Here is a 16,309-nt window from a genome sequence, read left to right on the forward strand (position 1 = left end):
TTCCTTCTCCAGGGGATCTTCCCAACCCAAGGATCAAACCTGGGTGTCCCGCACTGCAGACAGATGCTTTAGCATCTGAGCCATCAGGGAAGCCCAGCAGTGAAAATAAACCTCAAAAAAATGGGGGAAAACCCCAATAATAACAAATCAATTAGAAATGGGCAAAATATTTGAATAGACACTTCACTGGACATATACTGATGGCAAATAAAGATATGGAAAGATGTTGATGTTTAAACATGGGTAGCCAAGATCTCCAGGGGATCTTCCCCACCAAGGGATCAAACCTGGGTTTTCCTATATTGCAGACTGATTCATTACCATCTAAGCCACCAGGGAAGCTCCAAACATAGGGAAATACAAATTAAAACCACACTTAGATATCACTAAACACTGTTTAGAATGCTATAATTCAAAGATGAACTGATAATTACCAAGTACCAGCAAGGATGAAAAACAACCAGAACATTCATACAGTCCTGCTAGGAACAGCTAACTTGATAGTTTCTTATGAACTTAAACTTACCAGAAAACAGAACAATCCAATTCCCAGATATTTACCAAACTGAAATAAAAAGTTATATTCCAATAAAAATCTGAAGTAGAAGTAGAAACAACCCAAGCTGGTAGATGGAAATACAAACTGTGATGCATCCGTAAAATGGATGTTTCCAGTCCAAAGTCCTTAGCTCAGCATTTGAAGACCCAACAAGCTGTCTCCAACCCACGTTCCCAGTCTCACTGCCCCTCATGTGCTTCTGTATTGCCAGCTCCAGCCTCATTTCCTAACACACCATGCCCCTAATCTTCTGCTGCTCCCTCACTGTGGAATCATTTCCTCTCCCTTAACTTTTCAGGATCCTAACCCACATTGCCAAGCTCCACTCAAATGCTTTCTATTTTATTAGGCATCCTTCTCAGCTCCTGGCCCACTAAGTAGTCCCTGTTTTCAAGCTTAGCTATGCTTTCATTTTTTATATTGTCTCTATCATGAAATGTGTTCAGTTCACCTTGAAATAGACATTTCAGCTCAAAGGCTTTCCCTCCAATGAAGCCCTGTGAATTCTTCCTTGACTCCCTGCTTCCCCACACTCAGCCTCTCCACCACATACACACTCATGCAATATTAGTATTCAAAGCATTTCTCTTCCCTTCAATACCTTCCAACCATGGTGCGATGGAATTAGGATTATTCATTATTTTTCACAGAGATGATGAAACACCTGGCCTGAAGTTGGTGCTCAGTGTCTCTTAGCTAATGAAGATAGATAGAATGGTCCTAAGTGACCACACTGAAGCAGCAGGCATCATACTGTGCAACCACGCTGTCTGCAATTCCCTCACCCTCTCATTGTACTCTCTCATCGTACCTCTCATTGTACTATGCATGTACAATGCACTACTTCCATTTCTACCCAGGTGAATGCACAGACCCAGACTCCAACCTCCTTACATTTCCCACACAGAATCTACTCATATGCAAGTGTGAAAAAATAATAGAGACTTTACTGAAGCCTCTAGAGGGGAGATGAGGGTGATGGTCACACAACACAACCCACAACAAACCACCTTCAATTCCTCATGAGACATTCAGGGCTGCCTAGGAGAGCCTAAGTCCCACCAACCCAGACGACCCACCTCCATCTTCCTCCACACAGCAACTGGCCTCACCAGTTTCTCTCTCCGCCTTTCCATAATCCCAGCTTTAAGTTTTCCCACTTCTTACCAATAACATAATCTATGACTCCACAACCAGATTCTTCAGAAGGCACAGCTCCTGGTGGTCCCTCAGTTAACAGAGCCCTGTCCTCCTTGAAGGCTGTTTGGCCACCAGTTTGGTGACTTGAGCATGACATTTAGTGACTTACTACTTCCCTCAAGCAGTGAGTGAGATATTTATCAAAAATATAATGTAGAGTTCTCCCCAAGGATTCTGATGGGTGAAATTTCACCATCTCCCAACATCTGTGCTCACCTTCTCACTGAGTTTTTGCCATGAAACATAAAAAGTGATGGCATCTATCTTTCAGCATCCTTGCCTGATCTCCGATACTCCCTAGCCACTAGGACATCCCCATTCATTCTATGTCTAAGCCAAATGACTCTTGACTGAGCCCCAGCATCAGGACAAGGAAGGACGGTCCATACAAAACAGCTTCCAGAATCACAGGGTGTTATTTAGAACGTCACATCCTTCTCAAGGAAACTCTTGACTCATCAGACCCAAGAAAGCTGGTGGACAGGGCTACCCAGGGAAGAAGCCCAACCATGGCATGAGCCTGGCCTGACCAGGTGACCAACTCATATCTGTTCACCCACAACTTTCCCAGTCTTTGCACCAAAAGAACCATGTCCCAGGTTCCCCAGGCAAATAGGGATTACTGGTCACTTCAGGCTTGTTCCACCCACAATACTTGCCAAGAACCAGGAGTTCATGAAGCTGGTCAATGAAGCCTAGCTCCACACAAGCAGACCAGAGAGAATGCAGTAAGTGCACGGAGAAGAGGAAGGATGAGCCTAGGCTGCAGGTGGGGCTGAGAACAGCCACCTCAGAAATAAGGTCACACAAGCAACGCTCCAAGCATGGGACCAGCAGTGACAGGTGGGCTGCTGCTGAGTTTCATCACCAGCATGACTGAGGGTTTCTACCACGGGCATGATTCTGAGCACATAGGGTGGGATTTCTGAAAATTATGGTGGCCAGAGGACACTAGTAACACCCTCAGAAGGCCACCAAACACACACATGCATGCCTGTGCATGCACAAGCACACACACACACTCAGAACTCACTGGATCCCATTTTATACAGCCTCTGCAGAATTCTGAGCACACATTTCTCTGACCCTTTCTTCTCTCCAAGACAGTCAAGCTGTAGGTGTGTGTCTGTGTGTGCACTGTGTGTGTGAGAACACACACCTACTCTGCTAGCAGAGGAAATGCTCTACATTCTCCCCAACAGACCCTCTCTGCCCCAGACGCTGGCTCACTCTGCAAATCCCCCCAGACCACTGGCTCAGATGTGCGCAAAGACACCAGTCTCTCCATGATCCCACGTAAGCACTCACTCTTCACCCACACCTTGCAACAGCCAGTGGTCTGGAGAAGACGGAGTGAAACACCACATCCCCATAAAGGCAGAGATCGTGGACCAGAGAGCAGGCCTCCTCATGTGAGGAGGGCGCCAGGGACTCACCAGGACTCTGCCGGTCAGCGTCTGGGCAGATATCATCACCCCCGCCCAGTCTTTCACGGAGGTCATCCAGCCGACCTCGGCTGCCACCGCCTCCTCTTTTTCATCCACGGGCTTGAGAGTGCCATCCGCCTGGCTTGAGCCATTGTTAATCTTCTGGGCCTCCTGGCAACAAAGAGAACAAGGATTGAGATGTGGGCACCAAGAGGATTTAAAAAACATATTCTATCCAAAAGAATTAAAGCCAGACGGACCCCTGCTGAGGTGGAACTGGTTTGATGGTACAGAGGTCAGGAAGAAGGGATGGATTATGGCTTTGATTGTTTTTTTCAAATCTTTTTTAAAAAGAATCTTTCCTTTGTTTCCTCTTAAACTATTTTTGTGAAAGAAAGAAAAATGAAATTATTCTCTTCCCATTTTAAAGAAAAAAAAAAAATCAAAAAGCTCAGGAGAGAAACCATCCTGCCTAGGATGAGAGTGGCTAGGAAGAAAGTGAAGTCGGCATTCTGTAATCTCCAACTGCCCAGCCTTCATACCCTTCTCACAACTACACCCTATCTTCTGAAGGAAATCGCCATCTTCTCATTCAGTCTGCATGGTTCAAAAGGGACTAAAGGTACACACTGTCTCCGGGAATGGAGACTGGTCAATCAGACCAGTCTATCCCTTTGGCAATAGCAACTGGGGCAAGGATGGTTATGTGAACTATGCCAACCCAATACAACTCAAGCCTGTGATTTTGCTGAAAAGAGTAAGAAAGGTTACCCTTATCTGAGAATGAAGCTAACACAGAGGAAACTAGAAGTGATAGAATACTAATGTCATCATTGGATCCAGCGGTACCTGAAATCCACCACAGACCTTTTTAGACAGGAGACAGTAAATTCCCCTTCATGGCTAAAAATGTGCTTGAGGGAACAAGGCTGACCTCATCAAATAACTGAGCCTCACATGGGGCCCTAAACTGTATGCTTTTGTATGCACTGTGTCCTCTGCCTAGAATACTCTTCCCCCACCAAGGATCATGGCTTACCCCTCACATCCCTCAAGTCTTTGCTTCACATATTACCTTTTCAATCATTCTTCTCTGGCTACTCTTTCAAAATTCCAACTATCTACTAATGATGCTGCCTTTCTGCCTTATTTTTCTACAATGCACCTAAAACTTGTAACACACTCTGTAATTCTCTCTTATTTCTTTTATAGTCTGCATCCTCCAACTGCTGAATCCTGAGTGCCCAACAGAGAGCCTAGTATAAAGCCGGCTTAATAGACATGAACGAAAAAGTAAAAGGGGTTATGAATGTCAGCCCCTCACTAACTCCAGAGCCTGGGCTTATGGGCTGCCAAATAAAATACAGGAAGCCTAGCAAAATTTGCATTTCAAATAAACAACAAATAATTTTTCATTTTAAATATGTAGATTTCAACCCTGAACATTCATTGGAAGGACTGATGCTAAAGCTCCAATAGTTTGTCCACCTGATGCGAAGAGCTGACTCACTGGGAAAGACCCCGATGCTGTGAAAGATTGAGGGTAAGAGGAGAAGGGGGAACAGAGGATGAGGTAGTTGGATGGCATCACTGACTCAATGGACATGAGTTTGAGCGAACTCAGGGAGATAATAAGTGACAGGAAAGCCTGGTGTGCTGCAGCTCATGAGGTCACAAAGAGTCAGACATGACTTAGGGACTGAACAACAACAAAATATTGCATGGGACATACTTATACTTAAAACACATTCATTTAAAATTAAATTGAAATTAAAATTTAACTGGGCCCCCTACTCAAATAACCACTGAGATTATTTTTGCAGACACAGATGTTTCAAAAAGACGTCAGCAAAATTATGTTCATCATTTAAAATGCTAGAATCCATTAACAAAACAAACTGACCCTGGGGATCATTGTAAGTTGGAGTGAGGAGGAACACCCGAAGGCAGAGGTAGAAATCTTTGTCTGTGGTGAGCGGGTGGAACAGAGGGAGGAAAGGAGAGCTGGAGGCACTGAATGAGTCATCCTCCTGGGGACTTGCAAGCAGGCAGGAAGCTGCTCCTGACGCTTGGTTCTCCCCCGTCAGCCACCCCTGACTCAGGGCGTTGGGAAGACAGACTGAGCATCAGTTACAGCAGGCATTCACACTTAATTTCCAAGTGAACTGGGCTCCCCAGCACTGGAACAATCCAAAAGGAGCCCGGAGTGGGGCACTGGGTGGATATATTTGGGGGCTACTTGATGACATCTTTGGAGCCAGCTACCCAAGCCTCCTGAGGCCAATCCCAGTGGCCTGGTTAGGGCCCTGAGTCTTGGCCATATGGAGGCTGCACAGGTGGGTGCCAGGAAGAGGCAGAGACCCTGATCCAGCGGCAACCTTAGTAACTGAAGGTGTAGATTCAGCCACTCTGCCTCACGGGACCTTCTCTGGACGACTGTCTGCCCTATAGGCGTTGCTGGGATTAAACAGTGCCCAATGGCACATGATAGTACGTGTTTTATTAACTAGTCTCACTACCTCCTATGTCTCCTGTAACCACGGACAGTCTAGCAGTGGTTCTTAAACTTCAGGAGCATCACCTGGAGAGCTCGTGGAGAAATAGTGCTGAGGGACTTGCCTGGTGGTCCAGCGGCTAAGAGTTCACACTCCCAACACAGAGGGCCTGGGTTCAATCCCTGGTCAGGGAACTAGACCCCACATGCCCCAACTAAAGATCCCTCATGCCACAGTGAAAATGGAAGATCCCTGTGCCACAACTCAGACCCAGTGCAGGTACCGTGCTGGGCCCCACTCCCAAACCCCCATCTCTAACAAGTTCCCAGAAAATGCGGGTGCAGCTGGTCTGGAAACCCCAGGGGGAGGACCACTGCTTCTGATCACTCTGGGCTGACTCGATCATCCCTGCCCTGATATGAACTGAGATGTGCATCTTAACCCCCAGCTTGACCCCAGCTTCTCCCTCTGCCCTCACAGGGAAGAGATCAGGGCAAGGCCCTCAGATCAAAGGCTTTGTGTCTCCTTTTGAGCAGTGCCTCCTAGAGACATTTCTGAACTGGTCCAGGGCCACGACCTGGAGAACTAGCCAGCTCTCTGCTCCTCGATCCTGGGGTACAGACTCCCCAGCCACTGGCTGACTCTGGAGGAGGGAATCAGCATGCAAGATGCTGGGAGGCATGGAGTCCTCCCCAGACACAGTGGTTTCACTGCATCAATAATTCAGAGTACAAGAGGTATATGGCAGATAACGCTCTCTTGCCAGCCCGCTTACCTATTTTACAAGGCATTCATTATTTTAATTACTTTATGATAGGAGAGGAAAAACACAGACTAAAGGGAGATAATAGTCTCATTATTATTTGCTTACACTACATGTTGTGAGCATAATTATGTGTGGGAGACAGGACTTGGGACGGTGGCTGGGGAAGCAGGGAGACGGGAACATCACAAAGCCTGATGCTAGGTCGCCAGGTTAGTTTCCTTGGACTGAAGGGAAATTCCTTCTGCACCTCTGACCTCACTCTGGCCAAAGCACCAAGAGCAAGTAATCCCTGCTCCAGAGAAAGGGGGCAGAGGCCCAGAGAAGTTAAGTGGCCTTGCTGGGTACATACAGGGGTGGGAGTTGGCAGGAGAGGAATGGTAAGGAGTAGAGTCCAATACAATAGTGATTGACCATCATTCATCAAGCCAGAACTGGGTGCCAAGAAACTAAAAGTTAAGTGTCTTCTCTGCATTATCTTCCTTAGACCTTATTATAAATCCAACAGGCAGGTGAAATTATCCCCATTTTACAGGCAGGCCAACTGAGAGCAGGCATTTATCAGGGAAAGGCTCACAGAGTCTGAGAACTCCAGCAAACCCATCTGGACTTAGGTCTGCTCTGCCATGTACAAGCTGACTACCTCGGGCATGTTAGCCCACAAGCCTCAGCCTTCTCCATTGTAAAATGGGGACTGGCAGGTGGACTCCAGGAAGGTGGTGGCAAAGCATATGTGAGACAAGCAGTGCACAGCGCTTAGCACAGGGCTAGGGGTGTGGCAGTTACAGCTGGCGTGGCTGAGCACCCACTGATGGGACGGGCTGGCTCCAAGGGTATTCAGTGCACTTAAAGCTAAGCCATCAATTGAAGGCCCTGGGAGGGATATCAGACCATAGTGAAAACTTATTAGTTACAGAAGATAAACAAGTATAGGTGCTAACAGCTATGAGGCTTTAACTAGGAAATGAGCCCCCAGGAGATAAGGCACCCAACTTGTGAAGGTTCCAGCAGGAGCTGTGTGGCACTCCCCCAGGACAGCGGGGGCATGGATTCCTACACAGGCAGCCCTGGACATCTCAGATCCCTCTACGGTCCATTAGATCAACCTCCCTTGTGATGAGGAAACTGAGGACCAGAGAGAGGCAGGCCCCTGGGTCCCAGGACCCTGCTCTCTCTCCCGTGCTCCACGACAGGGAACGGGGCTTTGTTCTGAACAGCAGAGTGGGTGTCCTTCCATCCTCACACCTTCCACCTGCTACTGCAGAGAAGGACCCAGTCCCTCTGCCAGGAGGACTCAAGCTGGGCCAGACAGGCTCCCCCTGTTGTCAGGAGTGAGCTGGCCCTGATCCCTGCTCACCCTCCAAGAAGTCATGGTGAGGTGGGGTGGGGTATGATGGGGGTGGTGAACGTGTGTGTAAGAGAGAGAAGGCCACCAGCTACAGGCTCCAGCTACCCTAGCCTCAGAAAGATCATGAGAAATTTTCTAAGAAAAGGGTGCCTTGGAGGGAAGAGAGGAGCAAGGAGGAAGGAGAAGCAAAAAAGAAAACAGACCAGGTAGTGCCTGGGGGTGTCCTGGAAGGTGGCGGTCAGGCCACAGCCACACCCCCCACCCAAGGAAGGGGCTCTATTTTGCCCTGTCTCCCACCAGAGTCTTGTGTAAAAGAAGCCACAGCTTCTGGCCGCAACACAGGACAGTTCTGATCTCAGTGCCTGGACTAGAGGACAGGGTGGGCTGCACGTACAGGAGGCTGGAGGGACCCTGGGCAGCAGAGTAGCTGGCAGCCCCCTGCCATCACACGCCCACACAGGCAGCTCTCAGCTCTCATGGGCTGGGCCTGGGCACACGGCCTCACCCCTCCCATGCCCCCTGTGGCCAACAGCCTGACTGGACCACAATCACCCGCACAATATTCACTGTCCAAAGCACATATCTGTTAGATGATCAGGCATTTCCCCCAAACCATCAGGTCAAAGACCAAAGCCTGAGAAGGGACCTCAGCCGTGCCTGTGGATGCCAACCCCCTCATGGAATGGATGAGAACGCAGAGGGCGTGGGGTGGGGGGAGTGGTCCCCCCACAGGCCCAGTTGCTCGGTGCCACCCTGCCCCACCCCCACCGAGCCAAGACACAACCCCCCAGCTAGCTCTGTTTCCCTTCCCTCTGTTGCCTCCTGACAGGATGATTCCACCACATCTAGCCCAGGGAACCCAGCACTCCCAAGAGGATCCTTGCCCTGCCAGCCTGCAATTTGGAGTCCTCGTGTTCCTAGGACCGCAGAAGTCTCCACCTGGTCTGGTGTGGGGGCCCCACAGGGCAACACTTCTCGTCTTCAAGGGGCTCAGCTTTCCCCAGCAGTGGGCGTGGCCCAGGCCCAGCCCGGGGGAGCAGGCCTGTGCTAATCCCAGGACCCCACTGCTCCTGGTCCTCTGGTCCAGGTTGTCTCTCTCTCTCTCATCCTTTCTGCTTTGGACCCAGGATACTGGGAGCCTCGAGCTTTTGTGGGGTAAGAAGAGCTCTGAGGGTCAAAAGATCCTCGAGTCCGGCTTTTCTGGATGGCCTTGGACAAGCCATTTCATTTCTCAAAACCCCTTCTGTAAACACGGATGTGCCCTGCCATATAATCTGGTCAGGCGGCGTCCAGCACTTTCTGAAAGTACCATCTTTTTTATGATGGGCGGGCAAGGATGGCATCGAGGCTCAACTCTCAGAGGCCTGCCTGTCACGGGCAGGGCCTGGTTATCTCCCCGGGCACAAACAGGATGTTGGCACGGACAGGTCCTGCCAGGTGGCCTGCTGTGCTGGCCACACCCTCCCTGGGAGCCTCGGCCACACCTGCTGCGGCTCAGCTGGACTTGTTCACCTCTAGGTGCCAGGCGCCAAGGCCAGCCTGGGCACCACCCCTGCTGGCTGACTGCCTCAGGGAGGGAGGAAGATTCCAGAGTCACCTTGCTCATCCCCGCTGAGGCCACCTACCCCCTGCAAAGCTCCAAGTCTGTCTTGGGTTTAGTTAACATTTCAGTTGGATCTAGGAAGTTGTTTAAGCAGTGATCTTCAGGGAGAAAAGCTATGCTTCAAAATGTAAGTCCTTCTCATCCCACTCAGAGGACCAAGTCAGAGACATCACACAGTCCAACCCACCCGATCTGGCCCGCTTCTGCCATCATCCTACAAGCCTCCCACTCACCCCCATTGCTTGCTCAGCTTCACTGGCCTCTTTGTGCTGTCAGAATGTTCCAGGCCCACTACCAGCTGGGGCTGATGGCACTGGGTGACTCCCGACGCCCACCCCAGATAGCCGCGGCTGCTCCCTCACCTTATTATTTGTTCAAATCCTCAACCTATCATTGAGAACTCTCTTGCCACCCCCTTGAATGTGACACCCCACCCCTCCAGCAGTCCCCTACTCCATCACCCCCATCTATGTTCCATGCCTCCCCGAGTATTTCCTCCACCATCTGGTAGCTGGCATACTGTAATCATCACTGGTTATAAGCTCCATGAGGGAAGAAGCATTTCTGTCTCTCTTGTTCATGGCTGGGTCCTCAACAATGAAACATTTTAAGCTCAGAGTAATTAAGCACTTGATGCACCTTGGTGAAAGGTATAAAGGAAGGATGAAGGGAGAGGGGAGGGGAGAAGGGAGGGAGGCCAGAAGGAGATAAAGGAGGGAGAGAGGGAGAGATCTAGCAGATGGGAAGTCAGTTGTCAGCAAGCAAAATATCTAGAACAAATATTATTACTAATAAGTAAGGATGATAATACCTAGAAACAATAACACCATTTCTGAACATCATCATCGTGACTCTATGAGGCAGGTTTCAACGCACTCATTTGCAGACAAGGGCTTAATCAGCTGGCCCAGGAAGACACAGTCAGAATTTAAACCCAGCTGTCTGACACCAAAGAGAGACAAGCACCTGAGCTGACTTCCTCTCGGGGATAATGTGCGTGGAAGGATTATGGACTGTCGCGAAGGGCCCGGGAGAGGTTTGTTACCATCAGAACACTCAATTTGGCCCATGTCTGGGTACTGCGTGTACCACAGAGACCCTTCTTCAAGGCTCCTGTGCCTTAAGAGGGCAGTTAAATCAAGGACAGAGGAACACAGTTCCTTTCTTGGCCAAGAACCAGCTTGGAACCCTAAATCACCCTTCACGGAGCAGAGTGTCAGCTGGGAAATGAACGTGGCCGAGTTGACAGGCTGTGAGCCCTCCTGCTAAGCACTGAGGTTCTCTATGCAGATGCTGCCAGAGGAGGAGACATCTTCTCTAGTGCAGTCTGCATCCCTAATGGGGCATCCTGGCCTGATGCGGCCAGGCCTGGAGAGCCTCTGGGGCGGGGCACTGTCCAGGACCAGAGCACTTCCCATCCCTGGGAGTCCCATGTCTGGACCTCTCTCTGCCCAGGGCTGGTGCTATGGAGTACTCCCTGGGTGCTGAACATCCAGAAGGCTGTGGGGGAAGGGAAGACCCAGAAACCTCCATCTGCCCTCCCCTCATGTCTCACAGTCCCACTTCATCCTCGCATTTCCCTGGTCGACATCAGAAAGCCATTTCTCCTGAGCCTGCATTGACGGATCCTGCTTCAGTCTGCCTGAAACCCCTGCCCTCTCTCTTCCCCAGCAGCAGGCCCCTGCTCCTCCATGCCCTTTCTCACCCCAAAAAAACTGAGCCAGCAGCCTGGCAGGCAGCTGCATTCAGCTGAGCACAAAGCAGGAATCCAGAAGTCCGAGTCTCCTGTCAGAGGGATGGTAGCAAGGTTCAGACAGTAAAGAGTCCGCCTGCAGTGTGGGAGACCTGGGTTGGGAAGATCCCCTGGAGGAGGGCATGGCAACCCACTCCAGTACTCTTGCCTGGAGAATCCCATGGACAGAGGGGCCTCGAGGGCTACAGCCACTGGGGTCGCAAAGAATCAGACATGACTGAGCAACTAAGCACAGCACAGCAGGGCCAAGGGCTCTGGGATATGAGATAGGAAGTCTGGATTCTAGCCCTGGCTTTGCCAGGCACAGGATGTGTGGCCTTGACCAGTCACCTGACCTCGCTAAGCAAAGTAAGCAGAGTCCCCATCTGGGAAATGATGGGGAGTGGTGGGTTAGATCCATAGTTTTCTGTCCCTTAAAGGCCAGAATTGTGCTTTCTGTTAGGTGCCTTAGGGGGTTAGCAAGCAGCAGCAGAGGAGGCAAGGCCCCCAGCCCCCGTGAAAATCAAATCACCGTGACATTGAGCATTTTCACCTATTAAGGTTCTGGGCTAGAATGCACCTGAGTGAAAGGGTTTTCTGCAGGAAAAAAGTTTGAAATCTACTGAGTAAAAACCCATAGGCCCATTTTAGCTTTTATAAGATGCTCTGTTTCATGGCCAATGTGCTGACATCCTGTGCCACAGCTTGGCCCAAGACCCAGAAATGCCTCAACATCCACACCTATAAACCCACAGGGCTCCAGGGCACCCTCACAGACGATCATCCTGTCCCTCTGCCACAATTCTTCACCAGGCCTAAAGGCTGCGGATCTGTCCTCCAGCCACTCCCACCTTTTCCAAACAGCTCAAGAGGAAATTGTCTCCCATCCCCTCCTGCTGCCCCCTACAGCCTCCTTCACATGCTAGAAGGGTGGCCCAGCCCCAGGATTCTCCCAGGTACCAATAATCCTGCGTATTAGGGATTAGGCCGATTACCTCGAGCAGCTCAGGCAAATAAAGCATAATGTGGGCACCACCAGCTGGGATTTTCACAGGGTTTTGCAATGAGAAAGGAGGGAGGAGGTGGACACCTGACATTGGGCAGGTGCGGGTGGAGACGAGGCAGGATTGTTTTCTGCCCTTGGGAAGTTCTAACCATCCAACCTGCCCCTGGTAGGAGGGAGCTCCCCTGCACCTTGTAGCCTCATCAGCCCCCCAGGACCCAGATGTACATGGGGCACCATATTTGTGCCAGATGGTAAAGAATCTGCCTGCAATGCAGGAGACCCAGATTTGACCCCTGGATCGGGAAGGTCCCCTGGAGAAGGGAATGACAACCCACTCCAGTATTCTTGCCTGGGAAATCCCATGAGGAATCTGGCTACAGTTCATGGGGTCACAGAGAGACGGACATGACTCAGAGAAGAACACTTTCATCTTCAACCCATCCAGCAGCTATTACATCTGTTAACTACAGGTTACATGTCCAGGGAAGGAGCAGCACGTCCACAGAAACAGGCTGCAGGAGCTTAAAAAGAAGTTCGGACAAGACCATTTGCTCTGGATGTCAGAAAACCATCGCATTGCCTGGGTCTCTCTGCTGGTTGTAAGATAACTCATCATCAAGGGAACTTTTAGCTCTGGCTTCCCAGGTACCCCGTCCAGATTCACACTCCTAGGAGCCCGCCTGCATGGTGTGTGAAGACATAGGTCGTCACAGAAGGAAAAGGGTGAGAGCAAAAAAGGCCAGGTGCTCATTAACAAGTCGCTTACCATCTTTGTGCCTCAGGTTTCCTTGCTTCCAATTCAAAGGGGCCATGGAAACACCTCCAAAGGTTCTGCTAGCTCTGAAACCGCCTGACCTTGACCTCTGGACCGCGAGTCCTGCACTTCCCCGTGTCCCAGCAGTGTGAGATGCTGGGGAAGGACTGGGGGTCGTTACTGGCTCTTCTCACGTTCAACACTGCTCACCTGTCGCCTGGGGACTGAGAGGGTCAACTGGCTGTTAGGAAATCCTTGACTCCTTCTTGCCTCTATCTTATTTAATCCTCACAACAAACCTGCAAGGTAGGAATGTTACGAGGCTCGCAGAGGGAGGGTAATTTTCCTCTTTTAAGTGGCAGAGGTGAAATTTAAATCCAGTCTATTCTAAGACCAAAGGCCATGTTTTTTTCCTTTTCCTTGCTGCCTCGGGATAGGCAAAATGTACCAAGAAGAGATGGAATCTCCTTATAAAATGCTCCTTATTACTAGCATTGAAACAACTGTCTTACACCCTACGGCTTCTAAATAACAGAACTGTGTAGTACAGACATCTGGTTATAATCAGCCATGTATGGATAGGGTGTGGGAAAAATGGTCTACGGGAGAGGGTGCCAGTTAGGGAATAGAGTGACCCATTAGACACTATATCCCATGGTGATATGTGCCACACTTGTTGCTTAAAATTAATAAGTCAACCCTGAACTTTCAAGACTGATGCATCCATCTCAGCCTATACACCATGTTTGCAAAATAACGATCTCCTTCTCAATCAATCAGTTTAACAAAATGGGAACAGAGAAGTGACAGTCCAGAGTTCACTATCTGGACCTCAGAGACTTGGAATTGGATTAGCAGAGACCTCAGCTCTGACCTCTCAGCCAGAGTGGCCAGGCTGGGTCCACAACAGCCTGCTCACATGCCAAGACATGGTGGTTGAGCTACCAGTCTGAGGGCAGCCTGCCCTGTCCCGGGAGAGTGACTCAAGAACCACAGGCACAAGAAAACCATCACAGGGGCTCAAGTCAGAAGACAAAAATCACACTTGTTTTCCAGTTGAGGAATCACCTGTAACCATAGAAGGCAGGTCTGAGGCAGGACCAGATATTCAGAAAGACTGACAATAGATATAATTTTCTGAATGCCTTGTATTCGCTTGGTGAGTCCTGTTAACAAGATTGTAAGTTAGGCACTATTATGCCCATTTTAAAGATAAGCAACTGAGGCACTAAGGCTGTCTGCAGGTCTATGATTAGTACAGTCTTATACATCCCACTTAGGCCTATATGCTCAATACAAACCCCTTTTCCCTGTAGGAAGGATCTGGCACTGTATGGGAAGGCAACCCAGAGGGACTTCTTGTTTCATGGAGAGCACTCAAACCCCTTCAAAAGGTTTGTTTCTTTTTTCAGTGAAATGCGTCTCAGAGTCATAGATCTGTAGACATCAGGGCTGTAAGGGACCTGAGAACGTGTGTGGACTGGTTCCCTCCCTTTAGGAAGAAGCCTAGGGTCATAGAAGGGTAGAAGCTTCTTCAAGGAAGCACAGCTTGTTCACTTAAAAGACTGAGTAGACCGCCCCATGGCTAAGACACAGCACAAAAAGGGTGGCAGGCACAGGGGATCCTTGTCCCCGGAGTCCACTTCCTGACTTCCCCTCGTACCAGCTATACAACCCAGTACAAGTCGCTCCACTCTATCCGGCATCAGTGTCCTTAACCGAACAACAGGCGTACAAACACCTTCATCAGAGAATATCTATGAGGATCAACTGTGATGATGAATGCAAAGTAGGTGGTGAGAGGGCAGTAAACAGTTTTATCGACTAAGTGCCAGAGCATGCGCTTGTGTAACCTTGGACAATGACCTGCCCAAGGTTCCACAGCTAATAGAGGCCTCATCAGGATGGGAATCCAGAGTTTTCCAGACAGTAAACCCCACCTCTGCCCTCTTCACCAAAGTAAAGGCCCGCTTTGTTTCTAGTCAAAACAGACTGGATACGGATAACTAAGACCCAGAGGAAATCCAAAACCTTCATTTTCAGAAAAGAAGGCAGAAATCTCTATATCATAGCCCGGTTAACTTTTATGACATGTGAGTAGAAAAAGGACAAATGGAATAAAAACAAGAATGTGAACTTGATTGGGAAACAAGTGAATCCCATCCAAAGGTATGGAGTTTTGACATCTGAAGGACCAGTTCATCTGGTTAGGGAGGTCATGGGCTCCTCCTCTCTTCCACCTCTCCCAGCTCCTAAAAAGCAGCCCGGGGCAGTTTGGAGTGTCCCCACTTTGAGAAAGGAGTTGCTGAGAGTGAGACAGTAGAAGGGTCAAGAGGGGAAAATTAGAAGAAGGAAGGGAGCCGGTGGCAGATTGAGCATCAGGAAGAGGATCTGGCTCCCCACAGCAAAGCATCCTGCAAGGCTGGCTCTCAGGCACTCTGGTCCCGTGGTCCCCACCCACTGGGCCACAGACCAGTGCTGCTACAATGGAGTTTGGAAGTGGAAAGCAGGAGCACAGTGTAATGTGTGTGTGTGCGGCAGTGAAAAACATCCAACACTCCTCCCCAGGGAAGAAATATCCTTTTCTTTGACATTATGTCATCACTCCTTGGTTGGGTATTAACATGCCCTTTGAATGAAATGACAATGATGCTAGAGCTGGCATTTGACAGGTTCTTTCTTGCTTGTCAAAATAAAAAGCTGGCAACCCTCTGAAATGCTCTATGATTTTTACAGTTTATTGAGTATCCAATGGAAACTCTACGGACCACTCCCCTCGTCTTCAGGCTACAGATGGGAAACTCAGGCCCAGAGAGGTCATAGTGACCAGGAACCCAGGGCATGTCTGTCACACCATACAGGGACAGCCTTGGGGCCAGGAAAAATAGGACCCAAGGGATGGAGTTGAGGTCCCTCGGGACTCTTAACAGCTTAGCTGGAGCAGGTCCAGAGAGCAGAGGGAAGGGAATGCATCAGTATTCAGGGCTCAGGGCCATACCATGGAGTCCTGAGTTCCCAGCCTCACTCCGAGTTCTGAAGCCCTCATTGCTTCTATAGCAGCAAATGCACAGAACCTCAACAATCTCCCTGGAAACAGGGACACTGTTTCCAGGCCCCAAACCATCATTCAAAAGGCATCTGGAAAGCAAGTATTTACCATCAGAGAGCAAGTGGGATGAATTGCTGATGGTTGGTTGAACAATGCCCTCCAAGTCAACAGACAAAAGCAACGTGGAGTAAAAAAGGTGAATGACTGGTGAATGAAAGTCCCTGGGAATGCCAAAGGAAGCGGATTCCTTTCATCCCCTTAGCTTGCAGCACTCTTCCTCAACCATTACCACTGCCCAAACTTATACCCAGGGGCACTTATTCCCCTTCAGTTTCCAGGAGAGGATAAGCTCCCACCCATCTCCACTAGAGGG

The 16,309-nt window shown here is 49.7% G+C and overlaps 1 protein-coding gene across 31 annotated transcripts in view; it reads right to left on the reverse strand.

The window, feature by feature from the left end:
* Positions 1–16,309, reverse strand: part of KCNMA1 (potassium calcium-activated channel subfamily M alpha 1) — a 752,676-nt gene that overhangs the window by 525,236 nt on the left and 211,131 nt on the right. For all 31 annotated transcript variants that reach the window (XM_070470892.1, XM_070470891.1, XM_070470896.1 and 28 more), the window contains exon 2: positions 3,196–3,357. In XM_070470892.1, the coding sequence (XP_070326993.1) occupies positions 3,196–3,357 (162 nt within the window). The remainder of the gene's footprint in view (positions 1–3,195; positions 3,358–16,309) is intronic.

The sequence above is a fragment of the Odocoileus virginianus genome, chromosome 7 (genome assembly GCF_023699985.2).
Source record: "Odocoileus virginianus isolate 20LAN1187 ecotype Illinois chromosome 7, Ovbor_1.2, whole genome shotgun sequence".
Lineage (NCBI taxonomy): Eukaryota > Metazoa > Chordata > Mammalia > Artiodactyla > Cervidae > Odocoileus > Odocoileus virginianus.